General features: G+C 40.7%; 1 protein-coding gene across 6 annotated transcripts in view; it reads right to left on the bottom strand.

Annotated features, from left to right (window-relative positions):
• The window catches only part of lrba (LPS-responsive vesicle trafficking, beach and anchor containing), a 182,029-nt gene that overhangs the window by 148,159 nt on the left and 11,804 nt on the right, over nucleotides 1-22,066 (bottom strand). For all 6 annotated transcript variants that reach the window (XM_084565451.1, XM_084565454.1, XM_084565452.1 and 3 more), the window contains exons 2-7: nucleotides 6,360-6,591; nucleotides 4,891-4,991; nucleotides 3,907-4,002; nucleotides 1,789-1,910; nucleotides 930-1,056; nucleotides 185-304 (exon numbers count right to left, since the gene is read on the bottom strand). In XM_084565451.1, coding sequence (XP_084421577.1) covers nucleotides 185-304; nucleotides 930-1,056; nucleotides 1,789-1,910; nucleotides 3,907-4,002; nucleotides 4,891-4,991; nucleotides 6,360-6,591 — 798 coding nt within the window. The remainder of the gene's footprint in view (nucleotides 1-184; nucleotides 305-929; nucleotides 1,057-1,788; nucleotides 1,911-3,906; nucleotides 4,003-4,890; nucleotides 4,992-6,359; nucleotides 6,592-22,066) is intronic.

Below are 22,066 nucleotides of genomic sequence, written 5' to 3'. Positions count from 1 at the left end.
GGGCTTCACTAGCCAGCTGCTGGCTGTGAATTCGTATTCCCAGAGATTGGAGAGTTCCCCAGATCTAACACTGTAACTTTAATCATCCATGAGAAACTGTGCAGATATGAAAGATTACACGATGCCTTATATTAAGAACATTTTTTCAAACAGCACAGGAGGTTCTTGAACTGTTGCTACTTACATCGCTGGTGTTGACAAACCAGGCAATGTCTCCAAAGGACGCCAGTTCTCCGTTCACGAAGCAGCTGATTTCGCTGTTTTTCCAGCGGTTGTAGATGTGAACCAGGGTCACCATGTACCACTGCAACAACAAAACAAGCACACTCTCACACTGGAAACCTGTTACGCTCTACAGTATTTGCGATCATATCAATTACAACAAGATATCAGTAAATCAGCATTCGGTGAGAATCTTTGCGCCTGCTCAATTAGCCTAATTCCATCACATTTCAGGACTCCCCCTCAAGCTACGTTGCGACCCAATTCGGTTTCTAGTTTTCTCCAAGCTTTACAACAAGTGAAATAATAACAGGTTATCACAGTTACCTCTAGGTATTCTATTAGAAATAGAGTGTAAAATCAACTAAGATCAGATTTCTTGTGAGAGTGCTTGTGAGATTTGTTGAGGAAGGTAGCGCCTTCGTGCCCACGGGGGAAGAAGGTTTCAAATTGTCCATAGGCAAAGGATCCCTCAGACTGAAAGGGTCCTCAGCATGTGCTGTGCCTAGAAGGGACTGAGAGTATTGGATAATCCTTCACTCCGATCGTCCTCATTTCTCTGTCGTCTAGTTTTGCTTCTCCCCAGGGTCAGGTAAGATGTGACGGTTCATTCTCACAGCAAGGCCTAGATTTACTCTGCGCATGTGACATGTGTGCTGTGATTTCTGCAATCTCTCTCTCTCTCTCTGTTTTTGTTCTTTCCATACCTTCTGTGGCTTGAAGTCATATTTTACACAGTGCTGGAATCCTTTCCCCTTCGATTTTAACGAGGTCACTATCAAACAGCCGCCCACGAAGTGTGCAGAGTAGCCAAGACCTTTACTGGTGCGGAAACTGAAAAGAAATGAAAGGAAAACAAACGAATGTACAGCTTTACTTTCCTAGAGAGTGTGTACGTTTTCATGGCAGCAACATTTGAAGGGAAACATGGGTTATTGGGTTCAAGTAAATCATCAACACTTTGAAGGGATCTCAAAAGGATTAAGACAGCAAACGGGCACTTCTCATCTTCACAGACTCTTCCCTCCCTTCCCACTGTCCCAGTCAGAGCGGGGGCCCCTGCATGTGATTTAGTGAATTAATCTCTTTTTAAAGGGCGCAGGGCTGAAGAGGAGCTTTTATTACAGATTCTCTCGAGCAGCTCGTTGGCTGCCCGACTCGGTTATCATTTTCACAAACACATCCCAGTTGTATGTATTAAATTTTGACAGAAAATCATTATAGGTTGCAAATAAGATTAGCAGAAGGCTTGTCTTATTTGCTTCCCACAGAGAGGAAGCAAATGACGAAGAGACAGGAGAAAGTGGGAAGCACAACTGTTTTTGTTTTTTTTATCTGTGAGGCTGGAGGCTGCACTTTTGCACCACAGTGTCACAGCGTGTTTCAAACACATTATCTTGTTGGGGATGTCAACCATTGCACGCACATCTTGAATTTAAGCCATTTTTATGCAATTTTTTCTCTCTTTGTGTTATTTACACTAAAGCAACGCTGCCATCTGTACCATTTTCAAACGAAATTGAGCATTTAAACGTCCGGTTAATGAACAGCATGATTGTTACCTACCAGTAAAGGTAAGGCTTGTCTTTGTCTACGTTGATGTTGTTGAGCGGATCCATGCGCAGCCATGTGTGGAAGGTAAATCCATTCTGGTACGGCCATTTTGCTATGGGGGGCAGAGCTATAGCCTGTTGGGAAAAAGACAACAGAATGAATCTGCGAGACACTCAAATGTGAGTACTGCTGTTTCCCACAAAATTTCATCACATGTGGCATTTTTTTGTTGTTGTTGTTTGTACGTCTTAATAAAAGCCCCTAATTATGATGCTATCCCAACTATTAAAAACTATTTATACACTCATGGCACATCAAATAAGAGCATGCGTTTTATATCGGTTCGTCTTTAAATTACCGTAATAACGCAGATACTGGATTTAGTGACAAAAAGCAGCAGCCTGTGCAGTTCATATACATTCTATGGACAAATATATGTGAGATTAAATAAAGTGTCAGCGAATAAAGCGTATTTAAAACTGCTGAATTTCAATCTAACTTTGCTAGCTAGCACTGATAAAGTTTAACTAGTTTCCTTCAGTTTTGACCAACTCTCTCTAAAGAATTGTAAATCTCCATGGTCTTAAAATCAAGAGCACAAACATCTGGTTTTAAAAAGTCGTGGTAACATAACATTTTAACACAAATAGCTTCACATGCTACGTCAGTGCTGTTTTCTCCGTCAGGTTAAATTACAGAGCAGCACAACATTGCCTGCAACGTGCAAAAATATTTCCGATTCGTTATGAGACCATGGCGGAGTAGATTAGACCCTGGTGGGCCGCCATAGTATTAACATTATATGGGAAACCCGGGTACTGACCACCTGTGGAGTAAAATGCACAGAGCGTTTCTTTAAAATTAGCAAAAACTGTTCACGAGTACAGAAGGTTGTTCTGAAAGTCATGTCACTAACCCACAAAAAGGAGAAAACTATTGTTCGAAATGAAATTTCTGTGTGTGTTTACTCTCTAGAGTTCCTATTTTATTAGCCGGTGAAACGAAGGCAGAGAAAAAGTATGTGCTGTTTACAAGCACACACACCAATAGAGCTAACCAAATCAAACCCAAACCCACAAGTTGAGGGTTACACATGCATAACTCTGCAACCATACGCAGAGACAGGCTATAGAAAAGGCCTGACTAGACAAACACAACAGCGGGAAACACAACAGCGGGACACAGATTTACACACGACATCCTGTGCGCTTGATGTATAGAAAGGTTGATTCATCTTTACGCTTAAATCGTCAATTTCTCCCTCACTGCACACAGACAAATGCTGGAGAGATCGATTATGAGCCGTTTAGTCCCACGGACTTAATTGCAGATCAAAGAATACCTGATGTATTAAGATATGAGATAATCATCCTGAGCCACCGCCATACCTTGTGGCAGGAAGAGGAAAACAGTGCAACTTCACCGTACATGTGGCAAGGATGCGTGCATGAGCAAAACGATGCATCTGTAAAGTTTCAGTGCAAGGGAAAGCAGAACTGGAGCATTCAAAATGGAAACGAGAAGGAAATAACGTTGATAAAATTAAGGTTTTGTTTATAGACAATAAACTTATCCTGTAGTTTTATCCAATTTCGTAAAGCTAATAAAAATTGTAGACAACTGTGCAGCCTGAAGAATGCACGCTAGCACTATTATCATCAAAATGCTCTCCATTAGCCACCTGCAGTTCTAGACACTTTACAACATTTTAGCACGAGTACAATAGCTCTCAAGCTTTTATAAGGGTCTCAGATATAATAGCCCACTAGCAAATAAAGTGTAGAACTTGTCAATTAGAGAGAAATTACATGGGACACTGAATGGCTTATTCAATGGAAAGCACTTAGCATTAAAGTGATTCAGAAATTTTGAAAGTCTTCTCTTTCATCCCATCATTAGTGTACAATATTTCTCGATGACGGAAAAAAAAGGTTTTCAAAAAATCTGGGCCACAGCCATGGTTCCCAATTTCTAGTGGCTCAGTGCTGACGCATTCATTTTTAGTGGGAGCCTTTGGTGATAAGATACTCAAGCAAGCAATAAAGCAGTCTATTCTGAACATAACCTCCGTGTTGGTGTCAGTGAGCTCGTCGTCTCTCTGTGCTCGTGGATTTTATGTCGAGTACTCACTGCTGCATTTTTCCCTGGAAAGCTGAAGAAGGAGTCGGGGCCGTTTCTGTGAGCCATGTACTTGAGCACCGACAACAGCTTCACCGCATGACGAGGCTGAGGGAACAACAGAAGCATGCAGGGATCATTTGAGACAGTTTCAATGTTCAAACAGACACACAAACAAACGCACAGCATGAACCATAGTCAGTTAAGGTTCATGCATGCAGCCTAAAATTATTAAAAGCAGTTGCTCGTTCTAAATTTAACTCAGGCTTTGATATCTAGAGAGTTTTGCTCAGCAGAAGGCGTCACTTAGATTCTCAGCGTTCACCAGCACTGTGCACTGAAAAGTCATCTCAAGGTGAATGTTAAACATTTCTTTAACAAAGGGTTAACCTAACTTGTCTAATACAATAACACAGATGGATTTCTCCACACCTCCTCGGGCCCTTCATTCTCCTCAGATACTGTATTACTCCACAGTTGGAGTGTGAGATTGAATTTAGAAGCATAAAATCAACTTGCCCCATTTTTTTTTTGACTTGATTAGTGTCGGTGATCAATGGGTTACTCCGCTTCTCTTCCTCACTTCATCTGTCATCCCTTCTGTGCCACTGCTTCTGTCTGGAGTAACCCATCTTCTGCGCGCGTATCATAAATCTTAAGCTCATTGTGGATATTCCCACATGCTGCATTCAGCTCCGGCAGTCTATTTTGGAAAACTGTTCTCCAACTGTGTAAATATGAAATGTTTTGGCTCGCGCCGTCTAATGTAAAAAAGCAACCTAAATTCTGGGTGTTTGTGTTTAATCTCTCACTTAAAATCAATAATGTAGCGCTGCTCTGGATCCAAGAGCAGTTGCCTGGTTTCCACATGATTTATCTAGTCCATGTTACACGGGCATTGCCTGTGGGATGGCAGCGGTTCAAGTGTTGCAAGCACATTCCTCATGCAGGTCCCAGACAACTGAGACTGATCACCGTGGTATGACTCTGACTCACCCACTGGCCTCTCTCCCCTTGCAGCTTGCTGAAGAAAAGCTTCAGCTCCTTCACGGTGATGCTGTAGCTGGCGAGCACACCCAACATGTCCACCAGCAAGTCTGCACGTGCACACAAAGGAGAGGCCGCAGGTTACACACAAGAACACACAGGGTATTAAACAGGACACGTTAAAAACAGGAAGACTGAGAAGATGTAACATAATGACTCATGAAGTCGTCATTTCAAAAAGGATCAAAGCTCCAGATTATAAAAATCTTGGGATTTTGAGTGAAGAGCGAAGGCACAGCTATGAGCATCTAATCAGCTAATATGGATTTGAGAAGAAAAGTAGGATGAGCAAGTTAATATAGACAAGACACTCTGGGTGTCCCAGCACACATGTAGCGTCTTACTGACTAATGATGAACCATGACAAGGCAGATATATACATATATATTTATTTTAACAGTGTGTCATGTATTTATATATTTATAATATAAAAGGACAGCTGTATGGAATTTAAGGGGATCTACTTCGCCTTTGAATTGTGTTCATATCCACAAAGGGAGCAGGTCCTTTTGCACCAAGTCCATTAGGATGTGCTGTCATGTTTCTACAGTAGCCCAGAAAGAACAAACCCAACAGTGGCTCTAGAGAGAGGCCTTTTTTTTTAAATCATTATTATTATTATTTTACTTTGAAGTATTTATACTGAAGTGTCAGCCACTGTGGGTTCAACTACATTCCTGGAAAAGGAGGGGTGCAATCTGCAGCCTTAAAGCTAGATGCCACTAAACCCTCCACAAGTAGTGTAGTCTAGTCCTTTAATCCTTTAAGTATAAAGATGAATTGCAGTTATATCTTATATTGATGAATATCACTTCGACTTAACTACCATTACATTTGTACTACAGTGAAAAATATTACAGTCCTTACTTTTAGCTGCTTAGCTACTGCTGGGCTATATCATCCTTGCTTGACTACACACACATGCGCTCTAGGCCAGCACTGTCCTAGCTGGCAAAAGTTCACTGAGCCGAACGCTGTAAGTTTAATTCAGACTAATTTGCAGATGGGCAACAAACTAGACTGAGACACGGGAAGGACCGGACGGAATGAAAGTCCTCACTCTGTAGAAGGTATTAGAGTGTCGGCAATGCTAGAAGATGAAACTATGGGGTTAGTGTGTGGACAGGAACATTGCAGAGTTGTTTGCGCCACGCTGATGCACGGAGTTGGAATTTATCTGTTCTCTTGCTGCTGTTCCACACAGAGGTCAAAACAAAGATTCACCAACTACTCATCTCTTCCTGAGGTGGTACACATTCATTGTGTTGTCAAGTACAATTCAGATGATATTAACCTATGTAGATGAAAGGCAGTGTTACAGCATTGTTGTTATTCCACTGCCACACAAGCCAGCTACATGTCAAATCCTAAAATTACACAAAAAGCTTTGATTTTTGCTCTCCGACTGTTCTCTGTACCTGCGATCATGCTGTCAGTGGTGGATATCCGCTGGAGCACCTGCAGGATGAGCCCCACGTCAGTGCACGCCTGCAGGTTGCGAACGCTCTTCTTCATGATGGCCGTGAAGATGCTCCAGATCTCGGCCTGACAGGTGGGCTCGCATTTGTCGAGCAGCTCCACCATGCACACAATGCTCTCCGGCTCCTGGATGATGAAGTTCATCTCCAGGTCAAACTGGCCGCCCACCAGCTGGAAGACAGACGCGAGGAGACGTGAGGGATGAGAGAATGCAATTTAAAGATTTCCTCATTTAACATGAATCTAACCAAGAGCTTCAAAAAGTCATAAATGTGTGTCCACATGACCATGTGTGCAGACTCCTAAACAGATTATTAAATCATGCATCAGAGATACTGTTATTGGACTAAAGATCTGAAGTGTACTGTTTAGTCTACTCCTTAGACACTGATATACGCAAAGAAAAATAAAATGATGTGGCTGTTAGGGGTTGTACCGACCAATGTTCCCTCTAAGCTGCGCGCTTGCGCAATCGCGCACTGCTCGCACGTTCTCCGCGCACAAGAAAATCTATGCAGCGCATAAAAAAATCCAACATGAACTGTAAATAAATTAAACAAGTAAATTATTTGTTTATGTACCATTTTGCAATGTAACTCAGTGAGTGACAGCTGTCCAGCCAATGGTATGATGCGGTTCACTTACGCTGCCAATCATGACAGTACGTGCCCCCCCATATCCACCGCGGCGCCGGTGTTTTGCAGGTTAGCTAACAGTGCGGCGGAGTTAAGGCAGTGGCGCATCCACTCACCAAGACAAAGTAAAAATTAAATGTGGTTCTTTTAAGATGGAATGGCTGTCGGAGTGTGTGCAAACAAAGAACCAGCGGTGACACTGGGTAAGATTTTTCTTTTTCGAGAGAGAAAGGTCTGCTCTGCAAAACTTGGGGTTGCCAACAGTCCCTTGAAAAACAGAATCGTTCCGTATTTAGAAACAAAAGTACGCGTCCCGTATTGAGCTGAAACAGGACGCACTTTGTCCCGTATTACCGTGAGAATCAAAAGTAGCGTGTAAAATGTCAATGTAATTAATGAGTAACAAGGCGCTTTATAGGAACATTTACGGTAAACTGTGACCAATAAGCTGACAGCGGGAATCCTGCTCATCTCATTGGTCGAGGTACTGTTGCTTGTGAAGAAGATACCAGAAGACAACAAAGCTACAACTTTTCCTCAAACTTTCTGTTTGAACTTTTCTTATTGCGCTATTACAAGAGGAATGTTCTGCTTTCTATTGTTTTATATTCATTTATACAGTTAGACTTAGACTTCTTTAATGTCCATAAAACTTACATAAAATGGAAAATTGTCTTTGACAGTGGCATAAAGACATACAAGCAACACACACACATCACAGACAGCACTATGCGCAATAAATAGATGAATATAATATATAGGTAAAAAATTACTGCTATAATGGGATTCTTTTGATAAACTATGTAACTTGCTATGATCTCAGGTTTTGGACAGGTGTGATACTGGTGTGTGGCCCCAGCGTGCACGTGTGATGTTGCTCACAGTGGTCCACAGTGTACTCACAGAGTTTTTGTGTATGCCCAGACACATGAAAAATTAGAGGGAACATTGGTACCGACTAGTCGACTTTACTGCTGCGCCATGACGCATTAAGCTTGAAGTGGACTAGTCGCTGATCACGTGACAATAACAACGCATCCTAGAAGACAGATGAGGAACCCAGTCGGTCATTGCAGGAAACTAGCAGCGGTTCATCAAGTGTGTGGAAATACTTCACTAAAGATGAAGCCCATTCTACCGCGACATGCAAAATATCTAAGTCAGTCCTGAAATACAACAGAAGTACTAATGCAATGCACACTCATCTGAAAAGGCATCCGCTAATGCTAGCAGAGGAACGTTCCAAATCCTCACAACTTCACTAAATGTCCTGCAGTAACAGAGAGGCTGCACATCAACTATTTGCTGGTGAACAGACCTTTAGCTGTAGAAAAGGCTTCAGAAATATACCTTATCCTATCTTACAACACGCTGTGGAGTACTATTAAACGCTATTGATGGTGCCGATTTATATAGGCGATACATATTTGCAGCGCACAGTATTGATAAGCTCATGTGTTTATGTTCAGTTAAGTTGTGTTCTACTAGTGGACATTGTTGCTGTGGTTGTAGAGCGGCTTTTTGGGGTTTTTTTGACAAGTGAGATTCGCACTTTACAAGTGTCAGACTGACAGTGTTTATGGTGACGTGTTCAAGCTTCAATACATTTGCAGAAAAGCCTCCATAGCTTCCTTTGTGTGAGACGTTACAATATGTATTCAGGTCAAGAGCATAGATTTCACTGTTGCAAAGCATTACTTTCTACTTCTACTTTCGACTTTCGCCGCACATTAGTCGACTTTAAAAAGTCGTTCAACCCCTAGTAGCTGTGTGTTAGGTAAACTATGTCAGACATCCAGACAGACAGTAAGAAGCGTATCTAGAGGTCTTTTGTTCATGTAGGAGGCCCCAGAAAACTAACAGCATCTTACACAGCCTGGCAGACAGAGGAGGGCTGAGATTCATTTCCACTTATGAATTTCAAGCAAATTGTAAAACAATTGCACGGATGGGAACCTCATCCTGACATCTACTCAACGTTCTCCATTTCTTGTGTCTATTACCACTCAAGAATGTGCTCAGAGAAGATGATTTGCACCACAGCAAATGAGGAAAAAGAAAAAAAAAAAAAGAAAAACACTAAACTGTGTTTGTTGCCTTAGCAGACAAGGAGGTAAAGATAGAATGCTTGTCGTTTTGCAAAGAAGTAATGGACTCTGCATCGGCGGAAAAAGAAACGTATGAGCCATAAATGTCATAATTCGTCACTTCTTAATAGTTGTGATGACATTTTTATTATTGAACCCTGCCTAATAGAAAAAGATAAGGGGAATAACAATGCTGGTGTCAAATTAATATTGTGAGAAAGACTGTCATGTTTGGGATCAAAGAGGCGTGACTTGGACAAAAAAAAAAACAACAACAAATGAACATCCTTCATTCCATTGTCCTGCTCGATGTGCAAACTGCGTGATTTGTAAGGGAATGGAAACTGTCCCATCAAAATGAGTGGGGTATGATTAATTCTGTGTGTGAGTGTGTGTGGAAGATAGGGAAGTGGGGGGGTGTGGGTTAAAGCTGCTGCCGCGACATCTTTAAATATGGGGACACTGTGAAGATAACGTTGACACACAGCTTACCCATCGTCCCTTTAACCTTCTCTCACAGAATATTAATTTATTCTTTCATGTCAGATCTCTTTGACATTAAAATAGTGATGCTATTCTTTAGACAGAATCAAATATTATTTCCTTCATCCTTTACCCCACAGATCTGTGTGTACCAACAGAGAGAGAAGCACCTAGAAGTGATATTTAGCCTAAGAATGGCCTTGTTTCAGACCTTGTACTAATTCGACTGGCATTCAGTCCGTGTCCCTCTTTGTCATTGATAAATCACAGACTGGCATCTTGTCCATTTCCCCCTTCTCTGCCAACCGGGTCATTGATAAATCACACACCTCTTTCAGCATCTTGCCGGTGGACGTCTCCATTTGCAGACAGGTTCAGCATTAATGGATGCTGGGTGTCATTTTGCCACAGTAACAACTGATTTATGAGCCTGACACGGTATGCAAGTCCTCCATTCATCAGTTGACCAATGGATGAGACAGAACAAATGTGAGGAGGACACCAGACTGCAGTGATGTACACTACAGCACAGACTTGAGGATAATGGGGCCAATCTGGACCAGATTTTCGTTCCCTACAGTCCTAGAGGTGTTTAGGTTTAAAATGGATTTGAAATATTGACTCATGATGTGAGGTACCAGGTCACCTGCACCAACTCAACCCCTATACCTTAGAGTCCATCATAATCTAAACTCACGTTAAAATGAAATAAGAAGAAGACAGCAGTTCAAATTTGTCCTGTAATTAGAAAGGAGTCAGAGGACATACAAAGTCATATTTAAATGTACACTGATCAGCCACAACATTAAAACCACTGACAGGAGAAGTAAATAACATTGACCATCTTGTGACAATTCAATGTTCTGCTGGGAAACTTCTGGACCTGGCATTCATGTGGATGTTACTTAGACATGTACCACCCACCTAGACCAGACCAGGCACATTCAAATTCAGCTCGGTCGGCTGAATCTGAATACAATCGTACTACAGTTATGAAACCTCACTGCAGCTGAGTATGTTTGATGTTTCTGAGTACAAACCACAGAATAACTTTATTGAACTGAATGAAGTTACCATTTATCAACAGGGATTCTTTGAACCTTAATGTAAATAGCCAAAACATGCACCGTGTCTGCTGTTGAATAGTAACCACCTATATTTCTCTATTTCAGCCACAGGTGAAAAACTGGCCAGCTCCAGCCTCGACTACACCCAATAAGAGCTCTGCACCTAAAGCTGCCGTAGTAAACGCAAAGTGTCCAGTGGCAGCTGGATACCAGATCCCTGGCTGGGTAACCTAGCCTGGCTGTTCGCGCCCCCCCCCCCAGGGCCTGCCTGAATTAATCATGGCTGAGCAGCCAAGCAGCCACTGGGCCGTAACACAAAGCACAAACAGGGTTCTTTGGTCTCCATGGAGAACAACACTGGAGGATGAGAGGACTAAATGCTACGCAATGGTACACACTGTTTGGGCTAAACTTGAATTTCAAGGATGACAGCCAGAGCAATAAAGACACCGGGATTCCTGGAAAGCTGGCATTTGAATTCCATAACTCAACTTTCATCAAAGTTTGAATGAAAAGATTTAAAGTAAAACAGTTGCTGCACTTAACACGTATCCATAACCTGTTTATTACGCAACTTCAGTTTGTGTTTGTGTCAAAAAGCTGAGATGCCATTTAGTAAAAACTAAAAAAATGCAATCAAGCATGCAAGAAACAGACTTTTGTGATTTCACAGCACATGTTCCTGCTTAGTTGCTGTTTCTACTGTAGACAAACCCCAATGGCATTTGTGCTCCTCACTGTTTAATGACCTAATTCAACTAAAAATGACAAAAATATAAAAAGAAAAAAAAAGAAAAAAGGAAACAAGATTGTACTTAACCATCACATCTCTGTTTCACCCCTGCTGTTGACACACACCACAATTTCCTCCAATGGGGAAGTGGTTGCCCTCTAATTAAAGTGGACATTCTGCATTTTAAGCACATATACTGTTTACTGTACAGGAGAATATATAACCAAGTGCAACTCAAGGGATTGGGACTGAACAGCTGTGTAGCCTTAAGAAAACCACTAATCAGTGAAGCTAACTGGAAAAAAGGGCTTCAATTTGCTCGGGAGCATAAAGATTGGACTCTGGAGGTCATGTGGTCTGATGAGTCCAGATTTACCCTGTTCCAGAGTGATGGGGGCATCAGGGTAAGAAGAGAGGCAGATGAAGTGATGCACCCATCATGCCTAGTGCCTACTGTACAAGCCTGTGAGGGCAGTGCTACGATCTGGGGTTGCTGCAGTTGCTCAGGTCTAGGTTCAGCAACATTATGTTGCCCAAAGAATGAGGTCAGCTGACTACCTGAATATACTGAATGACCAGGTTATTACATCAATGGAATTTTTCTTCCCTGATGGCACGGGCATATTCCAAGATGACAATGTCAGGATTCATGGGGCTCAGATAGTGAAAGAGTGGTTCAGGAAGCATGAGACATGATTTTCACACATGGATTGGCCACCACAGAGTCCAGACCTTAACCCCATTGAGAATCTTTGGGATGTGCTGGAGAAGGCTTTGGTCAGTGGTCAGACTCTCCCATCATCAATACAAGATCTTGGTGAAAAATGAATGCAACATTGGGTGGAAATAAATCTTGTGACATTGCAGAAGCTTACTGAAACAATGCCACAGCGAATGAGTGCTGTAATTAAAGCTAAAGGCGGTCCAACAACCTTTTTGTTTGGCCAGGCGGTGTATATGGACTTAAATGAAAAAAAGAAAAAAAAAAAGAGATATACTGAGAAAGATATATTAGAGTTAATTTCACCATATTAATCATAATTTGCTTAAAATGTGAGAATAATTAAAGATATTAAGTGGTTTTTTTTTTTTGGCTTGCATATTTATTTCATTGTTTAACGATAACTTTTAACAATAAGCCAGAAAATGAGAGACGTTAACTAAAGTGAACCAGAGCTATTTGAGTAACTTTAAATCATTACAGACAGCCATGTAGTGCTGAGGATTTCCTACTAAAGGCTAGGAAATTACCCAGCTAAAAGTAATGGACAGGCAGAGTGATGCTGCCAAGCCATGGCTGCAGGCTGATGAGCCCCTCTATTGTGTATCTGTGTGTGTCATTGTTGATGTTTGTCCTTCATTTCACTCACTAATGAAACTGCAATTAATTCTATGGGTGAAATCATTTGAATATAAAGTGATTATTGCCAACAGCAGAAACAGACAATAGAAGAATGTCTGTATCAAATATGTGCTCATGTCTGTCTTGTCTGTAGTTTGTCAGATGGATTAAATCCACTTACGCAGAACTGTCAGAATACAGCACATTTATTTTTCTCACTCTACAGCCAGCAGCACAAGTATTTCCCTAAAATCTAGTGTGATGTGATACCCCGCTGAATAAAAATATATAAAATATTTCAATTTCCTCTCTACCAGAGGACCTTAAATGCCAGCTCGTGTCGACAAAATACTCAATAAATGGGCTGTCACAGTGACCATGCTCTCAGCACACGCACACCACTGGCCTAGTTTTTCAACAGTCTCTTAAGTGGATCCAGTTTAACAAGCTCTCTTGTCAAACCAAATGCAGTTTAGCTCGTTCTTCCGCGAGACCCCCACTCCACACGACCCAAAACATGATTCGTGATATGACAACATGTTAAAATCCTGCACTACTCGCTGCTGATGAAATACTCAGCATACTGATGTGAGATGATAGAGAGGGAGTTCAACCAAATAATCTGTCCTAGTAAAATCCCTCTAGCACCAGCAGGGATAGATGGAGTGAGATTCTGATGGAGGGGATGAGGGGATGAGAGGATTCAGTGAGCACAGGCCTTTTCTTGTGAGTGTCTCTGGACCGGAGTTGTGCGTTTCTGACCTATGGATCTCCATACTACTCATCAACCTGCCCAGTCTTCATGGTCACCAGTTATCCACTCCATCTGAATGCATCACTCTCCAACCTGTGGATCAGGCTTGTTCCAGTGCATCCCACAGATACTTGATCCGTTTGGGATCTAGGCCAGGTCAACACCTTGTGCTGTTCATGTTTTTGAGTTGTTCCTAAACTGTTTTTGCGTGTGTGTCTGTGTCAGGCTGCATGGGTGGTCCATGTCTAAGTGCAAATTGCAACACAATAACTGCATATCTTATTACCGTCTACGCTAGCTCTTCACCATACTTAACGCTACCTATCCATCTATAATTAACAGTAGAATATACTGTGCATATTTACTTTTTGGGTCCACAAAAAGTTGGAAATTGTTTCTTATAAAAATACTATAAAATATAATATTTCTATTAAGATGTTACCAGATTTTTATTTTATTTTTTAATTTCTGGACCAAATGCACCAGCACCTACAATGATAAATTACATCTCATGGAAAGTTTTGTCAAGGATTAGGCGTACCGTGCAGTACTTGGCTCGGACTACCGATTATTACCTGTTTTACTGCCTTGTAATGTGGTGTTTTGATATAGCTTATGTTGTTAGAAAGGAATGAATAATAATAAATCAGCGTCCTACCTCGTGCCTGAGCCAACCACTCTGCAATTTCCAAATCAGGAGTGGAAGCTAAAGTGGTGACAATTGTGCATGCAATGACCGTGAAAACAGTGGTTCAATGATCACAGTGAAGCTGAACATTTTTAAATAAGTGACTCACTCACTTTATATACAGGAAAGCTATTGGCTGCTCCAAATGTCATTGACAGAAGTGTCACTAAATACCCTTTTTGTTTGGGATTGATGGTAATTATTACATAAACTAATTCATTTTAAATCATAGGATTGATTATGTGACATTTTATCTCATCAGGGCAACAATACCGTCTCTTTTATACTGTGAGACAAAAGTGATGAGAGAGCCAAGAGGGAGGAGGACAGACACAAAGCTGGATTTCTAAAAATACCTTCAGAAGGGCAACCTGCCAAGATTTAGTTTTAAATATCGTCTGACGTTCACTTTTTTTTTTTTTTACACTAAATTAAAAGTGATGATGTCTACAGAGCAGTCTGACAAACTCTTTAGTTGCTTCATTCATTGTCACAGGTTTGACACAACGAGTAGAAAACAGGCAACACACACAGCCAACCTGCACAAAGCTGTTTTAGATTGGACTCACTGCTTTGATTTAATCACACACCCTTTTATTCTATATTAAGCCACCTGAACCAGGTGATGGAATAAATGTAGCAGAACAAAGACAAAAAGGAAAGCAACTATATCATTAGATTCTACAGTACATGTCATCTCGCTAATAGAGAGGCAGTGGACCACACTGGGATCAGCCACAACATTAAAACCACTGACAGGAGAAGTAAATAACATTGATCATCTTGTGACAATACAATGTTCTGCTGGGACACTTTTGGACCTGGCATTCATGTGGATGTTACTTAGACATGTACCACCCACCTAGACCAGACCAGGTACCCCCACCCCATAGCAATGACACTCCTTGATGGCAGCAGCCATCCCCAGCAGGATGCAGCCTGACACAGACACACACACAAAAACTGTTCAGGAACAACTAAAAAAAAAAACATGAAAAACAGCACAAGGTGTTGACCTGGCCTCCAAATTCACTAGATCCTAAACAGATCAAGTATCTGTGGGATGCACTGGAACAAGCCTGATCCATATAGGCCCCTCCCCTCAACCCATAGGACCTAAAGGCCCCCCACTAACAACAATGTGTTGCCAGACACCACAGGACACCCTCAGAAGGTCCATGTCTATTCTCTGATGAGTCAAAACTGTTTTGGAGACACAAGGGAGACCTACACAATATCAGGAAGGTGGTCATAATGTTATGCCTGATCAGTGTTTATAGTTGTACTACATTTTTGTGCTCCATTTATATTTGTTCTTAATCATTTAGAAGAAATATTCTTGGACAGCGTAGACCACACACATGTCCATACACACGTTCAGAACCAGGCAGGGATTATTGAGGATACAAACTAGATAAAGTCTACCTTGCAACTTTCTTCCATATTGATGAATGTCATGTATAATTCATGGCACAATCTCAACGGGTGGTACACAATTATATGTCTCTCTTTTTGAACTACCATATGGATTTTTCCTGAAATAAACTGTCCCACTGTGTCCAACTGCACCAAAGAGGAAACCACACATCTGTCCTCAGTATACCCACGCTACTCCATTCTTCTTTACCACTTGTTGACAAGTTACAAGTACGTCAGTATACTTGGATAAACTGAAACGTCTCCAACTGTACTGCAGTCTAACAAGAGTGCATTTCCCGGACAAAAAGTATGAGGCAATAGTTTTTAAATTATACACCACTTTGGATTCAGATTCAGGAAACATTTGGATTCTTTTAACATTAAGGAGGCACTTCAAACGCTCCTCATCTGTGCTTCATAGCTGACCTGAACACTTGCACTATCTGGTAATCTAGTTCAAGTTGCGCGGTGGCTGCAGTTGTCAACAAAAGGAAAAGGCTTGTCAGGAAATGGTCCTCATTAGACATCAGAGTCTAGGCTTGAGGGCAATCTTTTACTTTTCCTGCACAACTCTGACCGACTGAAGTCATTTACCGCTGGAATGAGAGTCCAGAAATTAAAGGCCAGTTCAAATATGATCTACTGACTGCAAAGCTTTCTTCTGGAGCAAAATCTTTATGCACTCTCTGTCTGGAATGGGTTATTCAGCATTAACTTTAACTTCTTGCTGAAGAATCCGTTTTCTCCGTTACTGTGAGGCGGCTGCCAGAAAGCAGCCGTGGAAAGAGGTGATTCGATCACAAAGTAAACAAGGAGTTTCACTGTGTAACACGGCATTGCCTGTGATTTTAGTTTTCATAGTAGCAGTGCAATATGCTAAAAATAGAAGCTGGACAGAGGAGGTGAAGAAGGCAAGAGATAAACATTAGTCATTAGTGAGGAATTCCAGTCCGCCTTCATGCACAGCGGAGGGAAATTACGATTAAAATGCGTAGGCCCCTCCCTTAATTCAGCGTGAAAGTTAGTTTTCTTTGTAAAGTTTTGTTCAAATTCAACAGTGAAACAAAATATAACATGCTGTGCACTTAACCTTTTAAGATGCACCTTTTCCCAGTAGCTTTAAGGCTGTTAAAATCATATTGTTCCTTTTGAAGTCTTCATTAAAGCTATATAATGCAAACTTCATATATTTTATGCATTTTTCCCTTTGGCAAATTTCTGCATTTCTCGCTTCACTCTGCTAATAATTTACACTTTTGGGACTTTAACCTAAGACTATTTTCCTGAATGTGCTATCAAACAAAATGTGGGTCATGTGTATTTTGTCTGCATGCATTTGCCAACATCTATCTTTACAACATATTTGGCAATTTTGTGATCTACAGTCATATTTAAAATAAAAAGAACTTTATTTCTTTATTTTTGTTCTCTGGCTTCAGAGAGAGAGAGAGCTAGTGACATAGAGACAGAAAAAGTGAGACCAATAAAATGCTGATCTAAGAAATCCGTACACTAAAGTACAAGCCAAGGACGTATATTGGCTACAATTATGTCACTACAATGACAACAAAAGGTCATGTTTAATGATGACAGCGCAGGACGCCTGTAACTCTACACAGTTTGCTCCTCTTTGTATACATGCTGATGGGCTATAATAGGATTTTTTTTGTTTTGGAACAGATTTCATATGCAGTATATGAGTTATTAATACAAATGAATTTACTAATAAATATGGGTTTGTATTTTTAGATAGATAGATACTTTATTTATCCCAAAGGATAAATATACATTTATAGCAAGGCTGCAAGCCATTAGCATCTGCTATACAAAGTATTCACTGACCTGTTGGAAAAACAACAAATAAGGCCACAGCGACAACTCTCTGGCACCAACTACCAGCAACTTCCAGCCAAGAATTGAAAACTCAAGCGAACAGACCAATACTGCCGCTGCTGTCTCATCGTGACAGAATTCCCATTGTTTTGAGGACAGGGGTCGGGCTTTTTCAGATAAAGTTTCTTCTTCAGCATGCCCGGCAGTAAGAGCCATCATAATTTGGAATGGCCATAAAAACTGCAATACGTCCAAGTATTCCAAGCAAAATCTGTGTATTGACGTAATCAACATTGCTGACCTACTGGATTGACGTACTATTGCAACCCTGCTGGCAATGCTGCTTTCCAGTTTCTGTGCATTGACGTTACACTCTAGGTTGGTGTAAGAAACAATTTAATTTAATAATCTGGCTGCATTTCCAGTTAAAATCAAGTATAAGTATACTTACAAAGTCTTTTCTAATGAATCTGAGAAAGTAGTTAATATCTTCCCTAACATGCCCAACACTAAATCAGTCTTTAATTTTTTGAAGAGCATAGTTAGGTAAAAGTTCAAGTTTGAAAGGGTTTCTTGAGAAAATGTCTGAATTAAAGGTTGAAATACAAAGTTATAGTCATTATCTAGTGATAAGTTAACCAAATGCTTAACAGACTGTTCAAAAATGATTAATAGGTAACACTGAAAAAAAGAAAAAAAGATTTATTGCAGCCCTTAAAAAAGAATAACCATAAAATACCTATTTTATTGTGCTTAAAAGGTTATAGCAGGAAGTCTAGCTGTATTTAAAAACTGGGAAATCCTGAATGAGGAACCAGGAAACTGTCTGCCTTCTGCAGTATATCCCAACTCAGTTGTTCCACTCTAGCCGGCTTCCTGAGGTTTGTACTTAGTGGTGTCACTGCAGCTTCCTCTCCTTATCCTGAAAGTCCGGACGACAAAGACTGTTCTCAAACACAAGTGAAAACAGGGCTGGGTGCATTCATCATCCAACAAGTCATTTCAGGCTCTTGACTGTGATTTCATAATTCAGTCCCAGTGCAGAAGAAAAATAAACGGGGTATATGGTTGTCAAGTTCAAGCATGTAAATCTTTGAAAGTACAATTTTTAGTATACAAGTATGAGCTATGAGACTAAAACAGAAAAAACTCTGGCCTGGTCTTTTAAAAAGAAGCAGGAGAGCTACAGCCGTGCTGTGTTTGGATGTTTCCGATCTAGACACAGCTGCCTCTGGGATACCAAAACTAACTGCTGAACCTTGATGACTTGGGCATAATTCAGCTAAACATCTGTGATGTAGGATGCCAGATTGATCATTTCAGCGATGTACCAGCATGAACAAACTCAACCTTTTAACATTTACTTTCAGTGGTTTGTGAGCAGATGATGCCTGTCTGATGGTCCAGTAAACATTTGATGGCACTGCCTGATGCCGGCGGTTGCCTTTTATGGGTTGCTGCATTATTCTTTTGACGTCCTAAATAAAACTCCTGTATGTATGTTTGATGTGGATTAGGATGCAAAATCATATTCTAAAAAAAAATAGGATGCCGTGTTTTTGTCCATTCACCTTCTAAAATGTCAAGATTTTCTGCTTCTTAACTCGACATTACTGCAAAGTCAATCTTTTTTGGTCCACATTCCACAAATACTTGATCAGTTTGGGATCTAATGAATTTGGAGGCCAGGTCAGGCTGCATCCAGTTGGGTATGGCTGCTGGTCTGGTCTAGGTGAACACAGTTGATTTAACACTTACGCACAGACATACGCTTTCCCAATATTGTATAGGTCTCTGTTGTGCGTCCAAGACTGTTCAGACTCATCAGAGAATGGGTTGAGGACAGGGGCCTCTGTAGATCTTCCCACAGATTCTTGATCAGTTTGGGATCTAGTGAATTAGGAGGCCAGGTTTTCACATTTTTTGAGGACTCATTGCTATAGTGGGGGTGCCTGGTCTGGTCTATGTGGGTGGTTCATGTCTGAGTGACATCCGCATGAATGCCATGCCCAAACATTTCCCAGTGGAACACTGAACTGTCACTAGATGGTCAATGGTATTTATTTCTCCTGTCAGTGGTTTTAATGTTGTGGCTGAGTCTAAATAGCAAATTATCATGACGCATTATTCAAATCAATACATTTTTAATGTGTTAAGTAAATGTGTTATGTGTGAAGAAAGACTGAAATTCATCTTAAATGCTGAATAGAGAGCCTAAATATTCTATAATGGGGTTTCTCATTCTAAGTGTTTTTTGGTATCTTTGGCGCAGACACGGAAGCGATTAAATGCGAAGTTAAACGCAGATGGCCTTGATAAAACTCCTCCGGGAGGTTAGCGGTTTTAAATCAGAGATAGCCTTTAATATATCACTTCTCTAGAAGTGAGTAACTGCAGAAAAGCTAGATCTCTGCCAAGATTCTTCTCTACGAGGAGTTGTTACTCAATCACTCAGCAAGAATTAAGACATGCACTTCCCAAAACATTAACATGATTTAAGAGTATGCATCCCATATGAAAAATGACTAAGACTGTTCATTAGTTCCTGCAAACAAGTAAATCACATCAGGAACACCTTTACCAAGTCAGATACTATGTTACTCTGTGTTACTCTCGATGTTTGTTACAGAGCCCATGTAAATGAAGAGGAAGAAAAGTGAACTTCTGCATTGCAAAGATAAAAATACAGACTGTGGTTGTGGCAGATGGTCAGATATCTAGGTGTAAACTGCATGGCCTTCATTTGACCCTTTTACCCAAACATGTTCATTAATTTAAACCATGGGCACACTCCACCTTGTGCAACCTCTTATCACTCTCCTCCTCCTGGTGAAGCTTAGCCTGGTAATTCAAGAAAATCTAATCGAGACATGCGACGATTTATCAAATCAGAATTTACTTCTGTTTGAATAAAAATATAAATACTTCAAGAAGTTTAATACTATCCAGTGCTCATCAAAACATCAACAAAAAGTCCCGTTGTCAAGCTAATATGTGCTGTCTGTCTGGCAGCAGAAGAAAATGTGTCATTTATCGTACTGGAGGAGGAAAAGGGGAGATACAGCCTAATGGTGAAGATAAAGTAACTAAATGTGATGCATGAGTAACACTAGGTTTAGCTTTAAAGCTTTGTTTAACTGTAGATGTATTCAATAATTTCACCATCTTCACCAAAAATAAAACTTGCAGAAAACTGCTTTCTTGCCTTTTCATAGGGTTTCATATGTGAATATATATTATATTACTCACCTATCCAAATAATTGAATTCAGGTGTTCCAATCGCTTCCATGGCCACAGGTGTATAAAATCAAGCACCTAGGCATGCAGACTGCTTCTACAAACATTTGTTGTGAAAGAACGGGTGGCTCTCAGGAGCTCAGTGAATTCCGCTGAATTAACAAGCTGTTATAGCTGCAAAGGGTGGGCCGACGTCATATTAAACCCTATGGATTAAAAATGGGATGTCACAAGTTTATATGCGTGTAAAGGCAGTTGAGCGAATACTTCTGGCAATACAGTGTATCATGTGAGTCAAAGGAATGAACCATGCTTTCTGAGACAGGCAAATCTATAAATATGAATAGTGTGGTTGGTAAATCCTTTTTATTTAGAGAAAATAGATGTAAAGGATGTAACTCAGTTACAGTTTTAGTGACTGATGTTGAAGCAATATCATTCCCCCCGGGAAGCCTGCTGTGGTTCATGAGCTACTGAGAAGTTTACCCTGTAGCAGCATGAAAGGCAAAATTGTGTGTGTTTTATTTGGGGGTAAGGAAATTATTTATATTGAAACTCAATATGAGGGGTGCACCCGTAACTAAAGAGATAAAGTCTGAATGTGAAAACTAGCTGGTGCAAAATGCACTGCTGAGCTAACCCTAAACATTTCAACAGATTAAATACTGTGTTACATCTGATTCTCCAGCTCTTATTCATGAGGTATGTGTAGCGTGAATTCCCAATGGCAACAGATGTGTTGCACACGCTGAGAGTGAAAGTAGGCTGTAGAAGAGGAACCATCTAGGGGTTTGTAGTCAGGTTCAACCAAAAGCCATTTTTTTTTTTTCAGTGCAGTGAAAATACAGCTATATTATATCCACAGATCAGCCACAACATTAAAACCACTGACAGGAGAAGTGAATAACATTAATCACGTTGTGACAATTCAGTGTTCTACTGGGAAACCTTTGGACCTGGCATTCATGTGGATGTTACTTAGACATGTACCACCCACCTATATCAGACCAGGCACCCCCATCCTATAGCAATGACACTCCTTGATGGCAGCAGGATGCAGCCTCACATAGGCACACACACAAAAACTGTTTAGGAACAACTCAAAAAAACATGGAAAACAACACAAGGTGTTGACCTGGCCTCCAAATTCACTAGATCCCAAACTGATCAGGTTTCTGTGGGATGCACTGGAACAAGCCTGATCCATTACATTAATCTAACATCAACACAACCTAATGACAGCTTGATCATACAACAAAATAGCTTAGTTATTTGCAAGGTAATATTATGGCCAACTAAATTACTGTATAATTAAAGGCTGGAGGAAAGCAGATGATCCCTTAAGAAGGGTACAATCAGGAAATATA

Source organism: Chelon labrosus (genome assembly GCF_963514085.1).
Source record: "Chelon labrosus genome assembly, chromosome: 2".
In the NCBI taxonomy this organism is placed as follows: domain Eukaryota; kingdom Metazoa; phylum Chordata; class Actinopteri; order Mugiliformes; family Mugilidae; genus Chelon; species Chelon labrosus.
The sequence above is the reverse complement of the archived record's forward strand: the minus strand, read 5'-3'. Positions and strand labels throughout refer to the sequence as shown.